The 27,327-nt window shown below is 57.8% G+C and overlaps 1 protein-coding gene across 2 annotated transcripts; it reads left to right on the plus strand.

Moving 5' to 3' along the window:
• On the plus strand, positions 1-27,315 carry SH3GL1 (SH3 domain containing GRB2 like 1, endophilin A2). Of its 2 annotated transcripts, none has more exons than XM_005895969.3 (10): positions 1-265; positions 21,957-22,025; positions 22,317-22,389; positions 23,192-23,335; positions 23,742-23,875; positions 23,985-24,143; positions 24,477-24,580; positions 25,213-25,337; positions 25,494-25,553; positions 25,884-27,315. In XM_005895969.3, the coding sequence occupies exons 1-10, from the start codon at positions 221-223 to the stop codon at positions 26,078-26,080; spliced, it is 1,110 nt and encodes a 369-aa protein (XP_005896031.1). In that variant the 5' UTR covers positions 1-220; the 3' UTR covers positions 26,081-27,315. The 2 variants fall into 2 exon arrangements, with proteins under 2 accessions (XP_005896031.1, XP_005896032.1); XM_005895970.2 differs by having other exon boundaries at positions 2-265; positions 25,497-25,553.
• The last annotated feature ends 12 nt before the right edge of the window (positions 27,316-27,327 follow it).

Below are 27,327 nucleotides of genomic sequence, written 5' to 3' on the forward strand. Positions count from 1 at the left end.
CACCGGAAGTGTGCGGTTGCCATGTAATATCCTGGCCGCGCGGGCTTGCGAGGGTCTGAGGCGGCGCCGGGGCGGGCGGAGCTGGCTTGAGGGCGGCGAAGGCGGTGCCGTAGGGGCCCCCTGAGGCGCGCTGGGGGTTGGTGGCGCCCGGAAACCTGTCGCTTGCGCGGTCCCTCCGGTTCGCTGGGTCCGGGCGGCAGGCCCGACGGCGGGAGGCAGCATGTCGGTGGCGGGGCTGAAGAAGCAGTTCTACAAGGCGAGCCAGGTGAGCGGAGGCCGAGGCGGGGCGCGGTGGGGGTGGTGTGCGGCCCCGGGCTCAGACTGCTCGGAGCGGGGCCAGGAGATGCCAGGCCTGGCCCTGACTCGGGAGGGAACCGGAGGTAGTGAGGGGCGATCTTGGCACGCGTCCCTCGCAGGGTGGGTACAGCCTAGGAGGGACAGGGTCTGCGTGCTAGGGCGCCCAGGCTCTGTCCGCCATGTGGGCTCCAGTCTCCTCGAGGAGGGTGGGCAGACGGTGGAGAGGAGCAGAAATGCACCCAGAGGTTGTTCCCGGACGTGGATCTCTCGCCTCCTGTCCTTCCCTCTAAAAGATCAGGGAGGGAGCGGAGAGAGAGAAGAGGAAGAAGGCTGTCGACACAGAGAGCCCAGGGGCAGGGAATTTTGTGTCTAGAGCAATTCTTTTTTTCCCAAAGATGACAAACAGCCTTCTCAGTGGGCCGGCTGCAGAATTGAAAGGGTTGAGTCAAAAGTCAATTTCCTACTTCAGTTCCTCAGACATCCAGTCCCTCTCCCCAGAAACAAGACTGTCACCAGTTACCAAAGAGAAGTGTACGCCTCTTCTTTAAAAAACCCACGTAGTGATAGCATGGTCTACATAGAACTATGTACTTGCTGGTTTTCATTAACTGTGTCTTGGAGATCATACTAGAGTCAGAATTCTCCACCTCGGGTCTTTCTCTGTCCTGGCAAGCCATCCTGGGCACTGTGGGGCATTGAGCAGCACCCCTGGCCCTCTCCCAGCCTATTTAGGAGCTCCCCTAGTTGTGACAACCACCGATGTCTCCCCATGCTGCCAGATGACTTTAGGGGAACCCCCTCTTCCCCCCGGCCCCCCCCCACCCAGAGCCACAGCACTAGAGCCTACTGCTCAATTCTGTTGTTTTGTTTTGTTCTTTTGAAGAGATAAGATGTCACCTATTTCATCTTTCTCCTTTGCTTTTCCTCTACCTCCTCCTGGATCTTTTTAATGGGTACGTGATATTCCGTTCCCTGAAGTCTGTCTTGTTTTTTTTAAACTAGTTGTCTATTGATGGATGTTTAGATTGTTTCAAGTAGTTTTCTGCCATGTTACAGTACTGTCATGAATAGCCAGTGAGTATCTCTGCTCACAGGTAGGATTGGCTTTACAGGATAAGTTCCCAGAAGTGGAACGTGGAATCCAAGAATGTTTAAGTGTTCTACTTGTGATGGACAGAATAGGTGTTTTGGAAATTCCAGGCCCCCGTTGTTCACAAATCTGGTGAAAGCTGAGTGGATTCACTCTTCAGAAAACTAGGCAAATGCAAAATTCAGTTTATAGGCTCAGATCCAAAAAGTTCCCAGATTTCTCCATCCCTTAAGAATCTTAGGTTTGGAGTTTGTGTGGATAGACTCCAGGAAGGAACGCGCAATGGTCATAGGAATCCTTTAGGCAGTGCTGGCAAACGAGACTTTAACCCATGACTTGGAGAGGTCCAGTGGGAGGGAAAAGAAGTGTGTCCCCAGTGATACACAGCCGGGACCTTTGGCCCCTTGAGGGGGAAAGTAATGATCCTAGACAGGGCTAAAGATATTTGGGATCTGTCTCTCTACTCCAGGCTAAACACTGGAGGAAGAGAAACTTAATCTAGATGGATTCTAGGGTTGTTGCTGAGAGTACAGCTCTGTGCCCCAGCAGGATGGAATGAGTGACCTGGCCCAGCAAGCCTCTACCTCCCCCTCCACCCCACCTTGCTGCACACTTGACCAGAGCATCTTGCAGTGCTGCTCACTATCTTGGACCCTGACGTAGCCCCTCCTGTAAGAACCATAGGTCTTGGAAGAACTCCTGGGCCACCTTGTTCCTTCCTGTGGACGGGTCTCTGGAAGCCCTCCCCTCCCCACCCTCAGGCACAAGGGCCCTTGCTGGTAGCCCATCCTGCCCCCAGAAGACCCACTGTGCTGGAGGAACTAGCTGGGCCTCTCAGGGTGTCCACCTGAGCCTTTCCTCTCAGGGAAGGAAGAATGGCCTACATTCAGACCTGAATGTAGCACTTGGGGGAGCGCTTAGAAACCTGGAAAGCTCAGTGCAGCATAAGCTGGTGCTTCGGATCAGTTTATTATCTCAATGTTCTGGGACCCAGTTCCAAAGAATCGCTGCTATGGCCACATTCTCCTTTGAGAGCCTGAGAGCCGCAGTCTTGGCCTTGTGACCAAGTCCGTGTTGAGTTGTGCTCTCAAGAGTCACCCTGGCTGTGTTCCATTTCCTCTGCAATAGTTTCCATAGACCTCCACTGTGGATCTGGACGTGTCCACCTCTGTGTATTTCTTGTCTTGATTTTAGAAACACCTCCTTCATCCTCTTTCTGTGTCCTCAGGATTGGGATCGTCTGGGCCAGGTAACATTCCTGTTAAGTCTTAATATATACTGAGGGGTCACCAGGTGAACAGGTTTTAAACCAGTCTCTGTTGATCTCAGTCAGTCTCAGTCTCAATTTATCTGGCCCAAGGATCAGCATACTCCCCTTTCTACACCAAAGGATTGGGGGGCATTTGTCTTCCAGTAGGACAGTGGTTCTCAGCCAGGGCCAATTCCACCCTCTGGAGGACATTGGCAATGTCTGGAGGCATGTTTGGCTGTCAAAACTTGGAGGTAATTAATTGTATTACAGTGTACTGGGCCCCAGATGTCGGCAGTGCTGATGTTGGGAAACCCTGTTTTACAGTTTGAGAAAAGTGAGGATAATTTTATCCAAGCCAAACAACAACAACAGAAATCCCTCCTGGGCATTGTTGTGGCAGCTGCTTGCTATTTCGAATTCTCTAAACAAGAGATAACCAGATATACGCAGATGGACACATGTAAAACTCGGCACCCGGACACCACATCTCCCCTGCCCAAGTCCTCAGGAGAACCCCAGAGTATCTATTGGCATCTGTCAAGCTTGCATCGGCACCTCTTCACTTAGGGAATCCCAGGGACGGGGAAGCCTGGTGGGCTGCCGTCTATGGGGTCGTACAGACTCGGACACGACTGAAGCGACTTAGCAGCAGCAGCAGCCCTTCCCTCTCCCCTCTCCTATCCTTGCAGCACCCCAGGGACATTTGGCAGCATCAGAGGCTTTGTCAGGCCTTGGGGAGCAGACACTAGTGGCACTGAATAGGTAGCAGCCAGGAATGGTTGCTAAACACCCTGTAACACACAGAACAGCCTTCTATACCACCAAGAGTTATTGTCCGAATGACAGAAGCACCGACGTTGAGAAGCCCTGCTCTAAAACAGGTTCTTGATTTCAAAGGCTTGTAACAGCATCGTCTCTAAATTGAGAAAGGTGGACGCGTGACAGAGAGCCAGGAGTAGAGAAGCTTGGTTTCCGGCAGGTCTCCCTCATCGATGATGTCGGTGACAAACCAGCTTCCAGTAGCTGGCATGAGACTGGCCAGTTCCGCGCCAGTTCCTCTCTGGTGAAAGCTTTCAGGTCTTAAACAAAATTGATTTGAGCTTGAGTGGGAAGTTAGTGAGTTTTTACTTCTGGTCACACTGACAGGTTGAACTGGAGAACGTTGAGGAATCCATAGCGTAAAGCAGAAAAAGAAGTAGGCGTCTGTCCCGGGCCCATGATTGTGGTCCTTCCCGCCTCCCCATGTAATAATGCCAGTCAGTACCATCTGGTCTTTATGCACGTCTGAACTGGGGGGAGATGGCTTTATGAGTCTTTCTGGGGAATAGAGGTGGGTCGAGGAACCCACTAGCGAGCTCCAGTCTCAGAAACTCACTTGTCATTGTGGTGTGTGTGGGTGACATTAATTTCCACTGAAGCTGCTAATGGTTTCCTGGTCATTCTTGTGGCTGCGCTGTGTGGAGATCTGAGAGTGTAACTAGGGGTAGATCTGGCAGCTGTCTGGAATGCTGGCCTGATTTCTTTTTTTTTTCTTTGCCTGAAAGGAGAGAGAGAGTTTGAACTAAAAGATTGGTTCCATCCAAGCTAGGAGGGGAACTCATGACCGTCGTATCCTATAACTTTGAAGTTTGTTCGATTCTTTCTAGGCCCTGCGTTGGTGTCTCGGAGGAAAGATTGAGCTTCCTGGGAGAGGCGTGGGGGTGGGGGGAGGACTAGGGGACCCAGACCCCAACTTGTAGGAGTAGGCAGTAGTTGGGGAAACGTTAGGGGTCTCCCAGATACTGCCTGCTCCAACCTATTTTTTAAACTTCATTTTGTGGAATCACACTCTTGAATTCCCAGCAAAGTACTTGGCCTGCTGAGTAACAGACGTGGGTGATCTTAGGACACAAAAATCTGGAACTTATAACCCCTTAAGTGTCAGCACGAATCACAATATGGAGCCTGGGAGCGACAAGTGTCAGGCAAGGCCTGGGGGTGGGGGTGGGAGTGGTCTCTGGCTCAGGACCTTGAGCCGAGCAGCTGCAGGCACTCACCCCCGGAAAACCTTCTGCCTCGGGGCAGCAGACGTGGGAAGGGCTTTTGGCCATGGCCTTGTCCATGTGCGGCAGGAACTGGGTTAAGTCCACTCTTACAGGAAACCATTCTGCTGACTCATCCGTAGGAAGACCCTTGATCTCGCAGTGTCCCTGTAGGACCGCAGGCGGAGATGATCCCATCCTGCCTCACAAGTTAGCTGGGTGCAGTGACCAGTCCTATGTCATAGGCTGGGCTGTGGAGCTTCAGAAGCAATCCAGAACTGCCCTTCCCCGAAGGAAGCAGGGGCCTCTCATCTCCACCACTTCCCAGGCCTGGCCGTAAAACCAGGTTAACCTGACCTCCTGGGTAGGACCCACTGTTCACCATCAGGGAGGTGCCCCAGAGTCAGGCAGCATCCTGCAGCTCTTCGTTATTAACATGCCAGGACCAGGGGCTCATCATGTTTTGAGTCCATTGCTCGTAACTGCTTTATATGGAGCCTGAAACTCGCTGTAACTCAGAATCCTGGGTGTACTAAAGGCAGTTTATCACAGAACTCAGTGGGAGCTGATCGCCCTGCCTATCTGGGTGTGTTTTGAGGCCAGGCTGTAGCTTAATAACAGCCTGTGAGGTGAGAGGTTTCTTAGTATCACCCTGCTCAGCTTCAGGAATTGGAGGCTATCACAGTTTTGAGACCCCAGAACTGTCGCAGACTTAGCAACTGAACCCAGGAAACAGTGCCGTCCACCCACCTGTCCCTCCAGCGTCCCTCCAGAGCCAGCCTCCTTCGGGGCCCTGAGTGCTCCGCCTGCCCTTCCAGTGCCCCTCTGTGCAGCCCTCTGTGTCTCTCCTCAGAGGACAAACTGACAGGCTGCGACTGGGCCCTTTGGGCCCGCCATGTGCTTCTGGCCTGCATGTCCCGTGGCCTTTGACCCTGGGTCGGGGGCCACAGTTAGTGCTGCTCTGGCCCCTATCTCCGCCCTCTCCTCTTTGTTGCCAGTATCTTGAGACTGACCCAATCTAGGGAAAGTTAGTTCTTCATTTGGGGCGCGCAGCCAGCTTCCTCCATAGGGTTTCAGAGGCGTCAGGCCATTGGCTGGGGGAGTAGGGGAGGAAAGCCCAACTGTCTTGTTTCTGGTTTCCGAGGTCGGGGGAGGGGCAGGGGGAGGTTTCTGAGGTTTAAGGAGGGTTTGATGCTGGAGCCTCCCAGCCAAGGGAGGGTTTGGGAGCTCGCAGGCCTGTGGAGGCATCTTTACCCGCCAGCCCTGCCCAAACCCTTCCTCGGGGAAACGTTAGGGGTGATTTTTCTGGACTTTTTCCCAAGCCGTCCCTGGAAAGCCGGATGGAGGAATGTGTCAGACTAGCAGCAGCTGCTTGCTCTCTGCTCTTTGTCCCCCTCCCTTCTCATCTCCCTCTTCCTCCTTCCCCTCCCCCTCTTCTCTCCCCCCACAGCCCCTCTTCTCTCCCTGCCCCCCTTCCCAGGGCTGAATTTACAGCCACTTCTCCCGAGCGCTGCACTTTGGATACATTCTGCTCATTTCCTGTTGAGCAGTCCCCCAGGTTCCATGAGCCCAGGCTCCCAGAGGATGGCCTCGTCTTCCTTTTCCACTCAGCTCCTAGAAAAACCTGCTGACTAGGCCCGAGAGGGGGATCACGCGGAGACTCCCAACCACAGCAGGAAAATAGACGTGCGATTTCCTCCAAAGGACCTGACTCAGCATCAATCGCTGCCTCCCTGGGAAGAGCTGCTGCCGGCAGCTCAGACTTCCACACCTGGGTATTACGGTCATTCAGAGGCGCCGTGCCCTGTCCCGGTGTGAGACAGCCTACCCGGGGGCCACTGAGGAACTCAATGAATATCAGGTGGGCCAAGGGACATTTGCCTCAAGTTGTGGGTTGTGAGAGTGCAAAAGTGGAATATCCATCTGGGCATGAGAGAGAAGGCAGAGCTGGGGCCTGCTGAAGGGAGCATCCCTGGTGACCTGGGGTGCCATGTCAGCTCCTTCCCCACCCTCCCGCGAGCGTGGACAGCACACTCCAGTCCAGCAGGTCAGCTTGGCCTTATAGCTTCCCTCCTTCCCCACCCTTGTCCGGCTCTCCTGTCCACTTCCTGTTTGCGTGTCTTCCTTCATCCTTGCCGCCTCTTAGGTCCACTCTCCGGAAGTACTTCTCCTCCCTCCCAGCCTCTGGCCCAGTGGTCTCTTGCCCCCGTTCTGCACACCGAGCACATCCTCACACCTAGTACGCATTCCTCTCATTGGGCGTGAGCTTCTGAGGGCGGGGTGGGGGCTGCCTGGTGGCTGGTGACAGGCCCAGGTCCCCACAGGTCATGGCTCACTGACCAAGTTGTCAGGAATGGTGGACACCTCCCCAGAGCAGGCGTGGGGCAGTCCGGTGCCATGATGGTACCTGTGTGAGGCAGGGTGGCCAGCAAGGCCTCAGTCAGGAACAGGTCCGACTGGTTTAAAAAATAAGTCATCAGAGCTCAGAGGTTGTCCCCTTTGCTTGGAATTTGCTTTGAGGGCTCCAGGCCCAGAGGAACCTGCATTTGACTTTGTCACAGGGAGTCTCTGTTGTTCCGACCCCACAGCCAGATCCAAACTTAACGGGAGGTGCCCAGCTTCCTGGGGAAAGGAGATCCCCGGGCCCAACCACTCTGGCCTCAGAAGCCTGCTCTCTAGGCTCCTGGACCTCTGAGCTCTTGGACTTGACTGGGCCCTATGTGCAGCCCCTGTGGCTTCCACCCTTGGCCGCCTTCTGCCTCTTCTCCTGTTTCCTCCAACAGGCAGCCAGCTTTCTCCCTGTCCTCTGCTTGGACCTGTTGGTACCCTCTGGACTTGCTACCCTGCCTCTGGGCCTTCTCCTTTCTGGACCTGAGTTCCCTCCCTGGCGCCCCTCACCCCTCCAGATCTTCATTCCCTGTCACAACATACCCAGCCGCCCTCTAGATGGTGGTCCCAGACCGGCTGGCTGGTACAGGCAATGCAACAGGCTCCTAGGCCCAGTGCACCTGCGGGCCAGCCCTGACCTTCCCTGTCCTTCCCTGCCCTTGCCCCGAGGACCTGGGAGCCTGCTGTATCTATCTCCTGGATCTGAGCCTGCAGTAAATACTGTGCACCAGCCTCTTAGCCTGGGGCCTGAATTAATTCGTTAATTTGACCTTCAAATATTCTCATTTTTTAAGTTTGTTTTTAAAAGGGATCTTGATGTTATTTCTTGTAATAAATCATAGTAACAGGATCACCATATACAGCAGAAACAAAGCAATGTAATCAATTCTTCCTGGATTCCTGACCTCTGAAGCTAGGGTCTGCTCTCTCTTGTGAAAAGAATTGTGAAACCACAAGTTCCCCACTGGGACTTTGCCTGGCGTCCAGTGGTTAAGCCTGTGCTTCCACTGCAGGGGCAGGGGTTCGATCCCTAGTTGGGGAACTGAGATCCCACATGGCATGTGGCACAGCCAAAAAAAAAAAAGCCTAAAAATAATTTATTTTTAAAAACAAGTGTCCACCAGGAAGTTTCTCCTAGCCAGAACAAAGGGTACTGGAAGCGGGTCATGGCAGGACGAGCTTTCTCACTTGTCCCTTGCGTTCTCTCTCCTCTTGGCACCCCTCCCCTGCCCCTTACAGTCTTCACGTGGAACCAGGAACTCCTGCAGGCTTGAGTTAAGTCTCAGAAGAGAGAGTTCTGGGGTGAGGGTGGATTTCCCAAGCATCTGGGGAGGAGGAGGCCTGACAGTCTGTGTCCCTGTTCAGACTGTATGCTTAGACCCCCAACACCACGCTGGCCAGCACAGCTCAAGCCAGTCCCACCTTCTCTGAAGCAGGAGCAGTTGACTGATGGTTTCTCTCTGGTCATTTTGGGTCTCGGCCCCAGGAGTTAGTGGAGACTTAGGGAAGGAAACCGGGAACTCTCTCACTTTCAGGCACCACTCCCTTCCCGTCCCCTGCCACCTGCCACCCCAGCAGGTGTCCATCACCTTAATGGCCTCAGGTCATCAGAGCCTTAATTGTCTGAAGTCCAGAGGGCAGCCCTGGCCTGTCAAGGCCACCCTTTGTCCAGAAGAGGCCAGCCGAGGGAATGGGGTCAAGGATTTCCGTGTCCCCTACCCCTAACTGCTGGCCTAAATCTCCTCTCCTGGGGCATTTCCTCCAAGCTAGGGAAGTCTTCCTGTCCTGCAAGGTCAGCATCTCGGCCTCGAGGAGCCTTGGAGCAGCTGCAGCTCCCCACCCATTGCCCTTGCTACAGCTTGGTGTGGGTGATGCCCCAGAGACTTCTCTGAGGTTCCTCCTTCTCCGCCAGCCTTGATGCATTTACTTCACACCTCTCTGGGTTCCCCATCACCATGCCTTTCCCACCAGTGGCCTCAAGGGTGGCCAAGTGCTCTGTCCGCTTCACCCCAGGACACCTTGTGCCCTTGGCCTTGGCCGGTGGTAGGTAGGAGGCACTGTGGGTTTGGGAGGCCTCCATGGGAAGTTGTGGAGACGGGGTATGTCGGGGACCCAGGACGCAAGGATGCTGTTCCAGGGAACTAGGGTGGAGGGCCTTCTGCCTGTTCTGAGTCCAGGAGGCCGCTCGGCTCCCAGCTGCGCCTGGAGGGGAGCTGACTGCTGTCCAGGCAGTGTGTGCTCAGCTACTCTCCCCCACGCTAGGTAGTGCTAGTGCACCATGAAGGGCACGTCCCTTTCCAGGCACTTGAGTTGGTGCTAAACTGTCTTGGATGTCGAGCGAGAGGTAAAGAGTGACCTGCTGATAGCCAGGCACCCAGGAGAGCTGAGTAAACACACACAGCATAGTTAAGTGTCGAAGGCCCCTCCCTGGTACGTCATCATACATGAACTCACCACTGAAAAGTCTACAGCTTTGTTTTGCAAGTTCACACCGCCTGAACACAGTGTCCCAGGGCAGCTTTTTCGTTCTGCTTTTTCCGTTCACACTGCTGGCGCCCTTTGTCCACCCGAAGCCTGTGACTCAGGTTCACTTCCACAGCTCCCTGTGGTCCTTTATGTGTTGATCACAACATGTCCCTCCCCTGGCAGCGGGCACTGAGGCCACTGCTGTGTTCCTTCTCTCAGCGTGGCAGTGAGCCATCATGTGGGTGTGCCCCAGGTGAGGTCCGAGAGTTCCTCTAGACTCCTGCTGCGTTTTTGTTCGTTTGTTTGTTTTTATCTATTTATTTGACTGCAATTGGTCTTAATTGTGGCATGCAGAATCTTTAGTTGCTGCAGGTGGACTCTAGTTCCCTGACCAGGGATCAAACCTGGGTTCCCTGCATTAGGAGCACGGAGTCTTAGCCACTGGACCACCAGGCAAGTCCTAGACTTCTGCCCTTTTAACATGACCATGTAGATTTTAAGCAGGCCCAACCTGGAAAAAAACCACCACCTCTTCAGTTGGCATGACACAGAGTCAGGGCGGGAGGGTGTCCCAGACACGCACGGCGGCTTAGCAACTGAACTAGGGCAAATGTGATGCAGGGTCCTGTGACACACATGCCCAGTACGGAGAAGCCAGGAGTGACTCATGAGGAGACGACCCAGGCCTTGGCCTTGAACATGGACACGGGGAGGAAAAGGGAGAGCAGCATGCAGGTTTCCCTGGGAGGCCCTGGGCACTGGGGCCTCTGGGTCACGGCTGCCCTGCGGTGGTCCAGGAGCTCAGACGCTGCCTATCTGTGGGCTCAGCCCTGCCAGGGGAGCAGAGGCTGTCTGGGTATGAGGGGGAGGGTAGGAGGCCCTGGCCCCTAGACCATCGTCATCAGGTGAAGAGGGATTGGAATATTCTTCCTGCTCCTAGCTCAGGAAGTGGCGACACCAGACACGTGTCTCAAGGTGACAACAGAGAAGGAAGATCTGGAGTCCAGGGCAGGGAAGCTTTTCTCTTGCGAAAAACAATAAAGGCATTGCCCAGCCATCTTGGCAAATGTGGCAAGACACCCCGGCTTAGCGGGGCACGGTCTCCTACAGGCAGAGTGTAAGCATGGCTTCTTGGGGTGTGTACTGGCATCATCTTGAAAGACAGGCCGACTCTTGATGTGCCATGATGGGGTGGGTGGGACATCCTGGGAGTCAGGGCAGAAAGCCCCCAGGGTGTTGAGGGTCGGCCAGCAGAAGCAGGAGGAGGTGGGACGCCCCACATCATGCTGGGCTTGCTGCCCATCCTCCTCCCTCAAACCCTGTTCTTTGCTTCCAAGTAGAGCTCTAGAATGTGTGTCACGGCCACCCGTCCGCAGCACACGGGGTACTGTGAGCCCTCTGGAGTCTGGCCTGTGGTCTCTGGGGGCTTTGGGTAAACAGGGACAGCTGGGACCTCAGCCTGCTGGCGACACAGTTCACGCAGTGTTCACACGTGTCCTGGTGTGTGCAGAGGGCCTCTTCACTCCAGAGACACGGGCATCTTCACATCCCCCAGTAGCTCTGCATGTCCTGCCTCTGAACCGTGCCTGTGCGGGGACCCGCCTCCAGCCTCCTGCCCTCCTGGCCTTATTCTTTCCCTGGGCTTTGCATCCCGTGGGGAACAGCAGACTCGTCTTTGCAGAGCAGCTTGTGGTTCTTGAAGCGTGCTCCTAGCCAGACCCCATAGCGCATCGTCATCAGCTCCCCATTTTGCCGTCGAGGAAACTGAGGCTCAGAGGAGTTGATGTTCTTAAGACACAAGGCTGTCTGCCATTCACACCCCTGCTGCTCCCTGTGTCTCAGCCCTGCCCTGGGAGCTCACGGGCACACCCTTGTTTTGACTTGTTGCTGACACACCTGATTGGGGGTGTTCTCCCCAGAGGTCCTGAGGGCGGGGGTCTGTTATCTCAGCAAATACTGATCTCCCATCGCTTGCTGGGCGCTACTTGCCCTGTCAACAGCGGGCAGCTGGTGGGAAGTTAGCTGGACAGGGCGTGTGTAGGTGGGGAGGGGAGGCTATCCCAGGTGCTATTGGCTGGAATAAAGGTGACAGAGGAGATGGGCCCTGAGAACCACTGGGCAGGTAGTAACGTCAGGGAGTGTGTGGGCCAGTCCTGCTGTGCCTTCTGAGAAGCGGGAGCTCCCTCCCCCGGTGCTGCCACCACAAGGGATGGCGGCCAGGGGACAGGAGCAGCAGAATCTGGGGCCCACCTGGCCCTGGCAGCCCCTCTTGGTCTCCTCATCTTGTGCCAAGATTCCTTCCTTCCTGCTCCAGGTTTTCAGGACTGACTTTGCAGGTCAGAAGGGAAGGTACCTCTGGGCAAATAGGGTGGGGGACAGAGGGAGGAGCAGCCATGCAGGGTGACAGGTCGCTGACATCTGACTCATGGCCCAGGAGGGACTGGTCACCCCCCTGGCTTGCCATGTGCTGTCCTGGGATTGTGACCCACCCAGCCAGTTTCTTCTGGTAGCCACACCTGAAGAAACTGGTCTCAGTGGCCCTGAGTCACCTGCTGTCACTGCCCATCTAGTGTGCCAGATAAGGGTGCGTGCCTCAGCACCCACTTAGAGCTTCTGTCCTCCCCTTGAGCCTACCCTCGATGATCCGCGAACCTGGGTGTGTGGCCTCTCCGGCTGCAGCCTGACCAGTCTGGAGGCTGTTTGCCTTTGGCCTTCAGGCCTGTTTGCCTGTCAGCCTGCCTTTCTCATGTCCTGTCCTCCCAAACTGCAGGCGCACCCCTTTCACGGGGGCTTCTGTCTATAGGAGACCACCCCACTTCGGGACCAGAGTACCCTGGATACAAGTCAGCCTGGGCCCAGCGTTTTGTTTTATTTTTGGCTGTGCTGGGTCTTTGCTGCTGCACAGGCTTTCTCTAGTTGGGGTGAGGGGGGCTGCGCTGTCGTGTTGCACGGGCTGCTGCTTGTGGTGTGGTGGCTTCTCTTGCGGAGCGCAGGCTCTACGATACTCAGGCTTCAGTAGCTGCAGCTCCCAGGCTCTAGAGCACAGGCTCAGTAGTTGTGGCGCACGGGTTTAGTTGCTCTGTGGCGTGTGGGATCTTCCTGGACCAGGGATCGAACCCATTTCTCCTGCATTGGCAGGTGGATTCTTTACCACTGAGCCACCAAGGAGTCCCCAGCCTGGGCCCATCTTGCTCAGACTTTTTTCCTTTGCACACTTTCCCTTTGCTCTCTGGTGAGGGGGCCAGCTGTGGGCAGACCTCAACTGGAGAGTGGGGGTGTAGACAGGCAGCCTCCACAGGCAGAGTTCGGCCTAACTTGAACTTCCCATAAGCAACACAAAGGAAAGTGGGGGGTATGGGGGTTAGGGATGCTGTCATCTGGTCATCTCCCAGGTCCTCAGCCCTCGGTGCTTAGCTGTGTGGAGTGGTGCCATGAGGTCAGACCTGTGTGAGGTCCTTCCTTCCTCCCACGGGCACTAAGTATCAAGGAGGCACTTCTAGTCTTGGACATGGTTCCGAGCACAGACGGTACAGAAGTGCCCGGGTCGCTCACTCGGAGCCCAAGGGGCTTGAGAGAATGAGAGTGATGGGTGGGTCAGGGACAGCCCCTCTGAGGAGGGAACTCTAAGGGGGACCAGATGGACAGGACCCAGCGGTGGGAAGGTTTGGAGCAGAAGGAACAGCACAGCAGAGACTCTGATGCAGGGTGCGTGTGCACCTTTGTGGAACAGAGCCTGGTCCAGTATGGGGTTGGCCTTCAGCGAGGGGGTGCCAGGACTGGTACTGGGAGAGGGTAGCCAGTGGTCAGGTTCCTCCTACCTGGGTCCTTCGGAGGTGGGTGATGGAGAATCAGCGGGGCTTCCTGGAAGAGGTAGCTTTACATTACTTAGGCCTTTCAGAATGGAGGTGGTTAGAGACAGGGAGACAGCATTCCAGGAGGCAGGGGTTCTGGGCTTTCATCACCTTAGCTTGTCGTCACTGGGGTGCACGTGGCCCCTCCTCGAGACGTGTGCTCTGGTGTCCACAGCCTCTTTTGTGGTCGGCTATGGCGATGGCATCGGATGCAGGGTTTTCTCCAGTGCCTTCAGAGGTCGAACAGCTGTGTGTGCGCCTCACAGGATTTCCAAGCCCTGTTTCCTCTCTTTCCTGAAGGGTTACTCCTGCATCAGCTCTGCCATTGACAAAAAAATGAGTTTGTGAAACACCTTGTTTACTCAGACACGCTGGACAGAAGTTTGCTGTGTGCCTGGACACCCCCTGGTGGGTCTGCAGGCAGCAGCTCTCCCACGGCGCACCCCAGCTCGGGCAGCAGTGCAGGGCGGGTGTGGCCTCGCCAGCAGGACTCGGGGGATTTATGACCTCATTTGTTTGTGGGTTGGGTGTTTCTTTTTATAAGTTTTCATCTGAAATTGATTTTCCCGCTCGTGTGACACACAGCCCTCCTTCCTCATCCCTGAGATGAGAAATGAAAATGCACAAGGCCAATTTACACCTGGGCTTTTCAGCACTGGCAAGAGTTCCAGGTGGCATTCATTCCTGAGAGATGAGCCTTGATCGCGGGCAGTTGTGGGGTAAAAACCCTCGGCACAGCCTGGGGTGCCAACTTGGGTCAGGCCCACCTCTCCCCTTCTCCCAAGTGGGCAGAATCCTGAGCCCTTACCCCGCTGTGCTCCCCAGATATCTCAGCCCGGCCCTGTGGCTTTGGCCCATCACCTCCCCCAATAGCATTTGGGGCAGGGTCGCTCAGTGAGGGTGGGGGCAGGCCCATCTGATCCTCCCCATGTAGGTGGCATCATACCCTGGTCAGGGGTCTGCGTGTGACTGGTGTCCCCTCTCCATGAACAGCTCACGGTCCAATGTGCCTTTGGTATTCCTAGAGAGCTCTGTAACGTCCCTGGGGCTGTGGGCTGAGGCCACCCTGGAGTGGTGGGTGCAGTGTGAGAGACTGGAGTTCCAGGAGGTGTGGAGCAGAGCCACCAGGTCCCCCAACACAGGCCTCCTGCCTCCGGACAGTGCACTCACCGCGGGCCGGGTATCATCCTGGTTGGCCATCCCCAGTGTGTTTCCCATCAGTGTCCAGGAACAGCTGTGGTCCTCTTGACCACCTCTCCCGGGGCGGGGATATGGCCTCGTATTCACCAGGATGCTTCCCCAGCCAGGTGGGAGCGGTGGGGATTGTAGTCGGATCTTGCGTCCCCGGCACCCTGACATCCCAGCCAGTCTCTGAAGTGAGGAAGCAATATCAGGGAGATGCAGGACAGCCTCCAGAGCAACGTGACCCAGTCACCCCTGCTGTCTGGCTTCGTCTCTCTCACACACACACACACATACACACACACACACACACGTGTGCATATACTGCACTGCCTGGCCCTGGGCAAGGTATGTCACCTCCTGGATTGTCAGTCTTTCCATTTATTAATTTGAGGTGGAGATGACTCCCCGGCGGCTGCACCCGGGCCAGTGATTGCTGGAGGTCTCCGTGGCTCCACCCCTTCCTCTGGGGTCCTCAAGATTGACCGAAGGGCCAGCTACACTGCAGGTCCCAGGAACTAGGCGTCTCTGCTATGTTTTGTGGACACATTAGAAGATGCACACCTAATGTGGCCCACCTCGCCTGCAGCACTCCTGCCTCCCCCCCCACCCCAAAACAAGCAGAAGTGCTTCACCTGGAAGCTGCCCCACAGCCGTCCCAGCACCCAAGGGGCTGCTTCCTCCCTGATTCTGCCGAATGCACTGGGAGCTGGTTAATCACAAGTGGGAGCAGGAACGGTTCTTGTCCAGTGCTTCTGCTTTCTTGTGGAGGGACTTGACACCTTAACAGCAATCCCAGGACCAACCATCACTGGAGTCAGTGCTCAGGGGGGTGGGTGTGGGGAGTGGTCCCCAGAGGAGGCGGGACTAGGCGCTATGGAGCCCTGACCCCAGGCCTCCGCCCCTCCACAGAGCACTCAGAGGACACTTGGGCCTGTGGCTTCGGGCCAGTAGGCTGTGAGGGGAAAGCCTGCCAGGCAGTTGGGGTCACAACCACCTGCATCCTCCCAGCCTTGGGAGCTGCCATGGGCAGGAAGCCCGGCCAGGCCGAGGTGGGGGGCCCTGTGAGGCTGAGTCCCTGGGAGGAATGAGGAGAGGCTGAGCCAGGGCAGAACAGGCCTGAGTCAGGCGGGGGGAGAGGGTTCCAGGGTCCACAGGGGCCTCGTGACGGGTAAAGCCAGTCTGAGGCCCCGTGGAGACAGCATTGTGATCACTATGGGGGGTCTAGGGACTTGGTCGTCAGCCTGGGGGTGGAGGAGCAGCTCTGGGTGTCTGCCATGACAGGGGTGGGAGGGCTGTGGGTGCTGGGCCACCCAAAGTCTGCAACAGCAGAGGTCAGACTGCACTCTGTTCTGTCTTGGGACCTCGTCCACCAGCTCATCACAGCCTGGACAGTCCCTGAGCAACTGTCCCCTCCCATCACTGCTGCCACCTCTGGTTCATTCTTTCCAACCACTGGTTCCTGCTTTGCTCCTGGTGCCCTGCCACGTCAAGATCAGACTCTGAATTAAGCCAGACGTGACTTTGAGGGGGTTTTTCTCATGTAACGGTCTCCCCCCTCATCTCAGCAGCATGTGCCAGGCAGGGGAGCGGCCACTGGGACTCACATGGCATTCAGCTCCCTACCCACCAAGCCAGTCCTGAGAGGAGAGTCTGTGCAGGGAGGCAGGAGGGAGCACCACAGGGCAGAGAAGCCAGGGGGCTTCAGACTGCGGGAAGCTAGGTCTGACCAAGGCCACCAGGCCAGGCTCATCTCCACAGCAACAGTCCACCGCCGCCTGGGGGCCCTGCTGCAAGCTTGTCCCTGCAGTCTTGGGGACCCCAGGGGTGCTGCTCCTGAGCCTGCATCTCAGTGCCAGCCCCAGGCCCGAGGTGCCACCCCCTCTGCTGAGAGAACAGCTCAAGCTCCACATACACCCCGACATACTATGTGGAACCGTGTCTGGGGAATCCGTATCTGCCCCTTGGGGCCAGATACAGTGGTCATGGTACTCAATGGAGGGTTTTCTCTGTTCCTGTTCACAGAGCTGCCGTCACAAACTGTTTAGCTTTGATCCCTAGGGGGAGAGGAAGTGCATGCTCAGAGGCTTGACCTTAATTCCCGGTCTGCTGAAGGAATTTGTGACTTGACAGGACACCTCCCTCTGTGGGGCTTCACAGAGGGGTGTGACTTCTGCTGTGTCAGCTCACAAATATGCACTTGAGGCCCGGGACAGAGGAGGCTCTCCTGCTGCCAGAGCGATCAGGCTTCTGCTGCCTGTCTCTTGGGCTGAGGTGTTGATCACTACCCTCCCACGTGAAGCCTCATGTGGGTGTGAATGGTGTTTCTGTGGTCCTCACTTCAGTGCACCCCTGCTTTGCACTTTGGGGCGGGGCCGCAGCCCCACACCTCGTGGCTTCTACTCTCAGAGCCACGTGGGAGCCAGGCTGCCTGGAATCCAAGCTCCGCCCCTGCTGGCAGGCATTTCATACTCATGGGGGCCCAGACTCTGGAGATCATCCTGACCCAGAGCCACTGGAGGTTTGCAGGCAGGGACCGACAGGAGGCTTTGGGGCAGTGTTGCATGGTATGTCACCTCCTTAGAAGTACCCTCAGCTCACCTCCGTAAGAAAGGCATCAGTTACCTGAGCTCACCGTCTGAGTCCCTGCCAGCACCCCCTAGTCAGGGGCCCAGGGCCCAAGCAGAAAGAAGACTCAAGAAGGCCAGTGGCTTTGTGTGTCGACTGGGCAGCAGGCCAGCCTGGCTTTGTCCGCCTCATGGGCTCTCCAAGTCACGAGATAGAGGCTGTAAAGGAGACTAGAAGGGGCTGTTCTGAGGTGTTTGGCGAGCGGCTCCCAGATGTTAGGAGGACGGCAGGGAGGGGACCGCAGTCAGAAGGGATATGGAGGCGATCATGTCCATCCCCATGTTCCTCCCATCCCGTCCCCGTGCTGGCCTCCCCATTCAGGCATCTCTCGGCCCTGCCGAGGATCATTGGGCTGGTTATCTCTGAGTGTGGGGTACCCTGTGCTGTGAGCTCCAGCCCAGACCGCACTGGGAGCTGCGACTCACCCGGCCTCCCCTGCCTTCTCTCCCTCACCAGAGGGGCGTTCCTCAGAGCCAGCACAGTCTCTGCCAGGGTGGTGGGCTCCTCCCTGTGGTGGTCGCAGACTGGAGCCAGGAGTGCTCATGCCTGAGAGTCTTGGGTCCTGGTGCCCCAGCTACAGGGCGTTCCCTGGCACAGACCCAGGGGATGGCCAGGGTGGGGCAGGGGCCTGGATCCCAAGGCCCTTTCACCCTCATCTCCTGTCCCATGCCTTTTGTTCCAGCTCTCCGGCCAGGGCCCGAAAGTGGCTGCCCCCGGCCCCTAGCCTGGCACTGGGCTTGGCTCTCCCTGTGAGGAGGGACAGAGAAGTGGGGGCTTCTCCAGCAGTCACTGGCAGCCAGGGAGAAGCTAGCTGGGCGGAGGGCAGGAGGGGGGCCAGGATAGGACGGTTACCTCTGCTGTTAACTCGAGAGGAGGTAGCCCCCAGGCCAGCGCATTGGCTCATGAAGCATGAAAATGCCGAGCAGAACGTGCGGAGCATCCATCCTGGACCGCAGGCCCTGAGCAGCCCTGCTTTTCTCCCCACCTCCCACTCCTCTGGGCCAGCCTCCTCCCACTGCTTTTTTTAAACTCTAATTCATCAAAGCAGATCGGCTACCTGGGTCACTGAGCCTGCAGATAGATCAGCCGTTTATTTTCCATGTTGTATTGATCAGGATTCCCTGCCAAGATGATTCAACTACAAGGCCTCCCCTTGGCGTGTCCCACTCGGCAGGATCCGAGCTTCTGCCATCCGTCTCCAAGCCCCGCTTCCGGGACAGAAGGTTCTCCTGCCTTCTTGTTCTCCACTCAGCTCCTGGAGCAATTGCTCCATCCGCTCTTGGCACATGGCATCCTGTGATTTTGGGTTTTTCCAATGTGCATTCTCTGTTTCTCTCCCGCGTGTCAGATTCCTAGCTCCTCTCCAAATGTGGCCAAAGGCCTAGAATGCTGAAGAACACCTGTCTTTTGAGAGAAAAGCTCCCTCCTCCGATTGGTCTTTAGTATTAGTGCCCACGGGACCACTCTCGTGGGTGGAGGTCGTGCAGGTGTTCAGCAGCAAGGACCCACCTCTCTTGCAGGCTCACTCCCCAGGTGCCCAGGACTACTGTCCTCAGCACACGCTCTGCTGCTCCTCACCGTGGGAGCCTGAACTGGGCTAACTCATGAGCATGTCATCTAAATCCCACCATTCAGGTCCACATGCCAGCTGAACCCGGGCCGTCCTGGCAGAGCAGCCCAAGTGAGAAACAGAGAAAACATCAGACAAACAGGTTTGGGGTCCTTCCACCCGCTCAGTGGTAGTAACCTTTCCACAGCTCCAGGTGCCCCTCAGTTCACACCACAGCTGTGGCCCCCAAGCCGCCGTGGAGGTACCTGCAGCCTGAATTGAAGGCAGGGCACTCTCTTCCCAGAGGATATTGGAGCCATAATACAGGCTAGGCTTCCCTGGTGGCTCAGACAGTAAAGAATCCTGCCAATGCAGGAGACGTGGGTTCCATCCCTGGGTTGGGAAGATCCCCAGAAAGAAATGGCAACCCACTCCAGTATTCTTCCTTGGAGAATCCCATGGGTATAGGAGCCTGGAGGGCTATAGGCCATGGAGTCAGAGTTGGACACGACTGAGCAACATCAACAAATAAGGTCAGACCAAACACGTGTTGGGGGTTGGCTTGCTCAGTGTCCCCAGAGAGGTAGCACTGGAGGAACTGGCTACAGAGGGAGCCCCGTGGGGTCAGAGGCGTGCGTGCCTGGATGGGTGTGCAGAGGCCAGCAGTTCCCCCATAGAGCCGTTGTCACAGGGGCAGGACAGACTCAAGACCTGTGCTCACAGAGCCACAGGGCAGCCCTCACTCGGCAGTCACGCCTGTTGGTTGGCCTCAGAACCACTCATGAACCTTTTTACCAGGCCGCTGCCCAGCCTCCTCCCTGTTCTAACAGAAAAGACCCTGTTCTGGACCTTCATGGAACACATGGTCCCTGAGCGCCTCCCAGGGCAGAAGTGAATCCAGGCTGCAATCCGAGAGGCTTGTCTGACAGGCAGCAGCAAGTTCATCTCCAAAGGCTGCTGCCAGGCCTGGTTCCATGACTCCCCTGGGAGGCACAGGTGTGGGTGTCATGGTGGCAGCCAGTGTGGGCCCACTGCCAGTCGCTCAGGCTCCCACCTGGCTGCACAGGCCCAGGAGGCCATGGTTTCCACACCACTGCCATCACGGCCCTGCAGGAGAGTGGGTAGCAGTCACCCACCTGCTCAGCTGACCCCCGCCCTGGGTGGTGCCACAGCTGTGCAGGCCTCAGCTAGTGGGGTGAGTCCCTCTGCACCGTGAGATGATGGATGGGGTGGGGACTCAGTGGATGCACACAGGAGATTGGGCACAGCCTGTTGTCTGCCTGGCCCATCTCCCACAGGCTGGGGACGTTGGCAGGTTGTGGGGAGTGGGATGCCGAAGCTGCGGGTGAAAGTGTTAACCTCCATGGTGGCGCTGCTGCCCTCATTGCCTCTCAGAGGGTGTGTGCAGGGTCCCTGAGCAGGACTGAGCGTCAGAGTCCTGCCTCCCACCCACATGGGCACGCCCTGGCCGCAGCCTCACCGGGCAGCACCCCTGCCCTTCCTCTGGAGAGCTGTCCTCGCCTCCTCAGGGACCCTGCCCTCAGCGCCCCTCCCTTCCCTGATGCTCTCGCTGCGGTTGGCCTGTGGCGTGCCCATTCCCTCTCTTCCCTCTGGCCTCGTCATCCTCTCACCCATTTGCATCAGTTCCAGACTGTGAGCCTTGGAGAGAAGGGGCTTGAGGCCAGTCAGCCCAAGGGGCTGGAGCTTAGCGCTCCCTCGTGGGGGCTGGGGGGACAAAGAGACTGGTGGGGATCCAGGTGTTCCCAGTGGGGCCTCCAGGGGCCGGAACAGGGAGGGCCCACGTGGTAACTGTAGGGGGCTCCCAGAGGGACACTCCCAGGGGGCCTGGAAGAGGCCATGGGGTCTGCCCGTGCCCTCCCCCCTCAGAGGAAGAACGTGGTCCCCGCAGGTGCCCAGGCCCCCTGTACCGAGCAGGCCCTCGGCCCAGAAGGTGTGGTTTCAAGCCCTGGCGCTTCAATGGCCTCCCGGTTCACCAGAAGTGTCTCGTCCCACGTCAGACATCTCACTCATTTCCCTCTGGCAACCACTGAATTTGAGAACGTCCTGTTTTGCCATTATCAAAAGAAGTGAAACTGTCCCATGAAACAAAGTGGGACGCCCCAGAAACACCTATAGGAGAGAGACAGGGCTTCCCTTTTAAAGTCAGAGTCAGGTGCACAGCTCCTGCCTGTCTGAGGAGGTCCCTGAGCCAAGCCTGCCTCCTGCCTGTGCCCCATGCCCTCCTGGACTCCAGTGTGCAGCTGCCATGAGAACCCTGACTGGCCGGGGTGTGTAGCTACCCGAGCAACGCTCCCAGATCCTGGGTAGGTAGGGCAGGGATAAAGGCCTACAGGCTGGGCCTGTCCTGCAGCTCTGCCTCCTCATGGAGAGACAAGATGATCGGGAAATAATGGGGCATCGGGGTGGGCAGTGTGGGCATCATGGGAGTCCCTCCCCAGCACATGCTTGCACACAGTAGCCCCGTGAGTGCACAGCTGTGACCCCATTTTACAGAGGCAAGAACCTCAATAGCCCGAGACCACACAGGCCAAAGGCAGTGGGCCAGTCATTGAACAGTGCTGGCTCCTGCCCTCAGGAGCCCCTGGAGCTGTCCCAAGGGGTGGGCAGACTGCTGCCAGCCATTAGGAAATTGCGTGCATGTGTGTGTGCCCATACCAGAAGTGACTTCTGGCCCCGTGACAGTTGGCTCATGCAAGACAGGTCTTCCCTTCCGCTTGGTGCTCGTCATTCGGCCTCCGGACCTGCTTATTATTGTCCCTGGCGGGTAGGTGGGGGCAGGGGTGATGCAGAGCAGTAGTCTGCAATATTCCTTCCCTGAGTGGCCCTTCAGTGGGAGAGGGAGGTCACATTTCCGTGAGCCTTGGCCCCTCACCTGGAACTGAACTACAGCACCACTGTCCAGGCATGGGCACCACAGCCTATAAGGGGGACCCAGACAGTCTGCACAACCCTGCGGGGGTAGGGGACACTCTCAGACTGTGGAGCCGCCAGCACAGCCTGACCACGTGGGTGTGACCAGAGAGGGTCCCCCCAGGACAAGCTCCAGACCCTGGGTTTGCAGGAGTGTGGGGGTTTGGAGCAAGGACCTCTTTTAGATCCCTCCCCTGTCATTGGCCACCACGTCCAGCATCCCTGGGAAGCCATCATAGCCATTCTGAGCCCTCACTTTCCTCCTCCTTGGCTCACACTCTTCACTCCTTTTGTCCCCCAGCTGGTCAGTGAGAAGGTCGGAGGGGCAGAAGGGACCAAGCTTGACGATGACTTCAAAGAGATGGAGAAGGTAATGGGAGAACGCACCTGTCTGATGGCTGGCCCTGAGCACTCGGGTCCGCAAGGCTCATGGGGAACGTCTGGGTGGGTTGCAGGCCTCCCCCAGCTCTGGGCAGGTAGCGGTGGGGACACAGCACAACCACCAGCAAGGAGGTAGAGAGACCCTGAAGCAGCAGGGGGTTCCCGTGTGGATGCTGAGGCAGGCAGGGAACTCGACAGCTTGAGGGCTGTCCAGGGGCTCCTGGTTTGGCCTCAGGCACCCTCATGGTTTTGAAACTCCACACACGGACTCTCTTTACAGAAGGTGGATGTCACCAGCAAGGCTGTGACAGAAGTGTTGGCCAGAACCATTGAGTACCTGCAGCCCAACCCAGGTAGGGGCACCTATCAGCTGTGAGTGGTCTGCACCCCAACTCCTTAGGTCTCTGGCAGTCAGGAGTCCTCTGGTTACTGGAGCATGAAGAAGAAAGGCATGGGCCCAAAGAACTGAAACATCCAGGGGTGGGTGGTTTCAGGCAGGGCTGGATCCAGGCATTCAAAGGATGTCCTCAGGGTCTCGAGTTTCCTACTGCTTTATCTGTCAGCTCCCGTTTCTCGTGATCCTAGCCTTAAATTACCCTTACAGCTAGTGGTCCCAGCAGAAAAGAGCATGTTTTTCTTCCAGTCAACTCGCCAAACTAGTGTGAATTGGCTGGCAGGCCCCAGCTGTGCACCTGCCTCTGGAGCATGCAGTGGGGTCTCGGGACCAAGAGGGAGGCAGGGACTGCTGGGTTCTGTGGTGAAAGGTGAATGGGGGCCGGACAGGCAGCACCAGCAGCCGCCTCCACCTGAGGCCTGTGCCAGGATGGACTGGAGCTGCTGGGGATGCAAGCATGCCTGTCCCCCCACCCCAGCCCCTGGAAAAGGTCTGTGTTGGGGTGCCTGTACCCGTCCACACCTAGACCTGTCTACCCTGCTTCTATGGGGGTCTTGAGGAGCACACCCCCCTTCCCCCACCCCTCAGCTCCTGCCCACTGTCAGTGCTCCCAGGAGAGAAGTCTGGGAGGTTCTGGTTCCCTGGGGTGGGGGAGCACTTATGAAATGAATGGGCAGAGAGGGGCAGCTGGTGGTGCTGGCCAAGCACAGGCCTGGCGGCTCAAGATCATACCCATGCCCACCTGGCCCGTCCTCTCCTAGCCTCTCGGGCCAAGCTGACGATGCTCAACACAGTATCCAAGATCCGAGGGCAGGTGAAGAACCCTGGCTACCCACAGTCAGAGGGCCTGCTGGGCGAGTGCATGATCCGCCATGGGAAGGAGCTGGGTGGCGAGTCCAACTTTGGTGAGGCCGAGGTGGGGGGGCCTGGATGGGGTGGGGGGTGCTGGGTGGAGGGGGCCTGAGAACATGGGGCAGTCTCTGGAGCTTCTCCAGGGCTGGCTGGCTCCGTGGAAAAGAGCAGTCGAGGCTTCTTTGGAAGCTCCCTCTGTCTCCCATGAGCACTGTCTACGGCGTCATGGCCACGGGAAAGCTGCATCCCCCCACAGTTGACCTAGGCCAGACCTGGGTGCCTTCAGAGAGCTGGGAGGGTGGCTTATGAATACCGGCCCCTGTGGCTCCGGGTCAAATTCCAGGGTCCCTTGTTCTCAGTTCTGGCATCCAGGTTCTTGGCTGTGGGGGTGACGTGTCTTCATCATGCAGGCCAAGGCTGCCTGTGACAGCTTCCTCCCCCACCCCACGCTCTCCCCAGGTGACGCCCTGCTGGATGCCGGGGAGTCCATGAAGCGCCTAGCTGAGGTGAAGGACTCCCTGGACATTGAGGTCAAGCAGAACTTCATTGACCCTCTGCAGAACCTGTGTGACAAGGACCTGAAGGAAATCCAGGTATGCCCCCACCAAGCCCCACCTGGGCCAGATTCCCAGCAGGAGGTGCTGCGGGGTGGCCCTCCCTGAGGCCCCAGGCACGAGACCTGACCCCCATCCTGGCCTGCAGCACCACCTGAAGAAGCTGGAGGGCCGCCGCCTTGATTTCGACTACAAGAAGAAGCGGCAGGGCAAGATCCCCGACGAGGAGCTGCGCCAGGCCATGGAGAAGTTTGAAGAGTCCAAGGAGGTGGCAGAGACCAGTATGCATCACCTCCTGGAGACTGATGTGCGTATGCAGGCTGTGCACCCTCCTCATGGACCCTGGGGGAGCCCCGAAAATGAGCCCAGCGGTGGTGCCAGCTTCCCAGGGCCAGTGGGTGGGGTTGCCTGTTCAGGATGTGAAGGAAAGTGGATACAAGAGGACCCAAGGAGGTGACTGGCCACCTGAGGCTTTGGGGTCTCCTCAGGCCCCTCACCCTCCTCCAGCTGCAGCTCAAGGGTCAGGCAGACAGGCAGGGATGGGTCCATGTCCAGAACAAGCTGTGAAGGCTCCCTGCAGGAAGCAGCTGGAGATGGGGGTCAGGAGGGCTGTACTGCAGCCCCGGCTGGTCCCTTGCAGATCGAGCAGGTGAGCCAGCTCTCTGCCCTGGTGGACGCCCAGCTGGACTACCACCGGCAGGCAGTGCAGATCCTGGATGAGTTGGCCGACAAGCTCAAGCGAAGGTGAGTCTGGTCCCTGGCTTCTCCCTGTGAACAGCGGCCCACTCTGCCGACTAGGAGGCCCAATGGCCTGAGGCTGGGGCCACCTGGGCCAGCCCTTTAGGGCCTGAGGGATGACCTGCCCCTGGGGAACCCCACCCTGCTGTGAGCAGCAGCAGGGGGCGGTTACCTCCTTTTTAGAAAGAACCCCCAGGCTGCAGGGGGTGGGGGTTCCAGGAGACAGCAAGACCTCATCACACTCGCACTGGTCCCAGAGGAGAGGCTTGGGATGTCCTTTGGGGAGAGGGTTTGCTCGACTGTCCCTGGAAGGCCATTCTCCTCCTTCCCTGTCTCCCTGGGCACTTGGCCCTGAGGGCCATCTCACAGTCAGGAGGCGCCCAGGACCTTGAGAAGGGAAATCCTGGTGGGGGTGGTTCCCTGATACGGGGAGGGTGTCTGTGGGGCAGCAGCACCCAGGCAGCCATCACCAAGGAGGCTTCTGGGTTCAGTGGGGCGCAGCCTGTAGACAGCCTTGGAGGAACACCAGGGGACCCCCACCAGTGTTTCCGTGCATGGTAACCCCTCACACAGCCCCCCATGTGCACCCTGAGTCCCAGGGTGGCAGCTGACCTCGACATGCACTCCCTCCCCTCCAGGATGCGGGAAGCCTCCTCACGCCCCAAACGGGAGTATAAGCCCAAGCCGCGGGAGCTCCTGGACCTCGGAGAGCCTGAGCAGTCCAACGGGGGCTTCCCCTGTGCCGCGGCCCCCAAGATCACAGGTAAGGAAGAGGCTTCTGCTCTGCCCCAGGCCCCTTTTGGAGTAGTCCCCAGCCACTGGGCCAGTCCCCTGTGAGAGAGCCCCTCCTACCCAACCCTGGGATGGGCACCAGGCCCCACCCTAACATCTTCGGCCCACCTTGTGCTTTGTTTGCAAGCAGCTTCATCATCTTTCCGATCTTCTGACAAGCCTATTCGGACCCCCAGCAGGAGCATGCGTGAGTGTCCCACATGGGCACAGGCCCTGCCCTGGGCTCCCACCTGGGGTTTAGGGTTCTTCTCCCCCGCCTCCTCTCCCCGCCTCCAGTAGAACTGGAGCTGGCCCTCACTGCTCCAAGTGGTGCCCCAAGTGCTATTGCCTCTGTTCAGTGACACCCTGATGCCACGAGGCATCGCCAGCTCCTCCCGGAGTCTTTCTCCCCTCGTCACCTACTCTGGGCAGCCGTGGGAAGTGGTGGGCAGGACCAGGCAGCTGGGCAGGAGGGGAGGCGGCCTCACCCTGCGTACTGCCTGGGGCACGTGACAGCCTGGACCACCCCCAACCCCAGCACCCCTGGACCAGCCGAGCTGCAAGGCCCTATACGACTTCGAGCCTGAGAACGATGGGGAGCTGGGCTTCCATGAGGGCGACATCATCACGCTGACCAACCAGATCGATGAGAACTGGTACGAGGGCATGCTGGACGGCCAGTCAGGCTTCTTCCCCCTCAGCTACGTGGAGGTGCTGGTGCCGCTGCCCCAGTGACCACCCCTCCGTCCAGATCTCTGCATTCCACATGGCCAGGGCAGTGCTCGTGGCCGGCGGGGTGGCCCGCTTCCTGCCGGTCCAGGGGCAGCAGGGTCCCCGTTTACACTAGCACTCAGCGCCAAGGGGCTCCCTTCCCCACTCCGTGTGGCCATCTTGGGGCTGGGCAGTGTTCCCCATCCTGCTGCTCTAGACTCTGCCCCCAGCCCACCGCTCGCCCCAGGAGGCTCACACTAAGGTGCTCTTAGAAACACTAACTCCTACCCCTCTCCAGGGATGGGTGACTCCAGGTGGACCTCCTTCTCTCCCCCCACCTCTTTCTCACACACACAGATTCAAACACACATTCTTTCCCACCTCCATCCACACACAGACATGCACACTCACGTCCTCTCATGTCTTCATCCAGCATTGACACACATGTACATGTGTCCTCTCCCACCTCCATCCCTCACAGCCCAGAGACTTGCCCTTAAAAGGATGGGACTGAACGTTGGTGTGATGGGGTGGTCTAGGCCAGACCCCCTGGCTGAGACTCACCACCCTGCTTTTAAATCCCCCCTCCAGGGTCCCCTGGGCCCATGAATGCCTACAGATGCCACCTCCCTGGAAGGACCTTGCCCCTTCCCTCTCGCTGGGGATTCACGAAGAGATGAGGCTGGGGGTCTCAGAGGCCAGGGCCCCCAAGGACAGGCCATCTCCCTCCTGCAGGGCACTGAATCCCACCCACTCATGCCCACCGCCCCATCTCCAGCCAAGCACAGGCAGCATCTCACTCTGGCACAAGCTGCCATGACCAGCAAACACATACAGTGTGTGTACACATACACACACATATACAGACATACACGGGACCATGGGAGCCCAGCCTCCACTATGTGGAAGGTCAAGCACAAAGGCTTTGACAAGTGAATGTTCCTGAGCCCTGGTGCTGGGACCCCTGGGGAGTCCCTGTCCCAAGCCAGCCACCACACCCTCTCTGGACAGTGGCTCAGGCATCTTCTCCACACCAAGGTAGGCAGCTGACCAGGCCAGCAGGGGACCCTGGGCCTGGCTCACATTCCTCTCCTCTGGTGACTGATAAAGCCCCCAAGGACACCAGGCCCCCTTTCTCGTCCCTGAGGCCCCCTGGTTAACCAGCATCTGGAGGAGGCACGGATGTCATAGCCTGGGGCAGATCCAAATGTAATCCTGATGTTTTTTTAAAAAAGTATTAAATGTCTCTTTCTACAGTCTCTGGCCTGGTG

This window comes from Bos mutus, chromosome 7, assembly GCF_027580195.1.
Source record: "Bos mutus isolate GX-2022 chromosome 7, NWIPB_WYAK_1.1, whole genome shotgun sequence".
Lineage (NCBI taxonomy): Eukaryota > Metazoa > Chordata > Mammalia > Artiodactyla > Bovidae > Bos > Bos mutus.

Bases quoted from the DNA above. Each gene is read 5' to 3' on its own strand.
- SH3GL1 (XM_005895969.3), top strand. From the start codon at position 221: ATGTCGGTGGCGGGGCTGAAGAAGCAGTTCTACAAGGCGAGCCAG. The intron at 24,144-24,476 runs GTGCGTATGCAG...GGTCCCTTGCAG, and splicing joins ATCACCTCCTGGAGACTGAT to ATCGAGCAGGTGAGCCAGCT. The intron at 25,554-25,883 runs GTGAGTGTCCCA...CCCCAACCCCAG, and splicing joins GACCCCCAGCAGGAGCATGC to CACCCCTGGACCAGCCGAGC.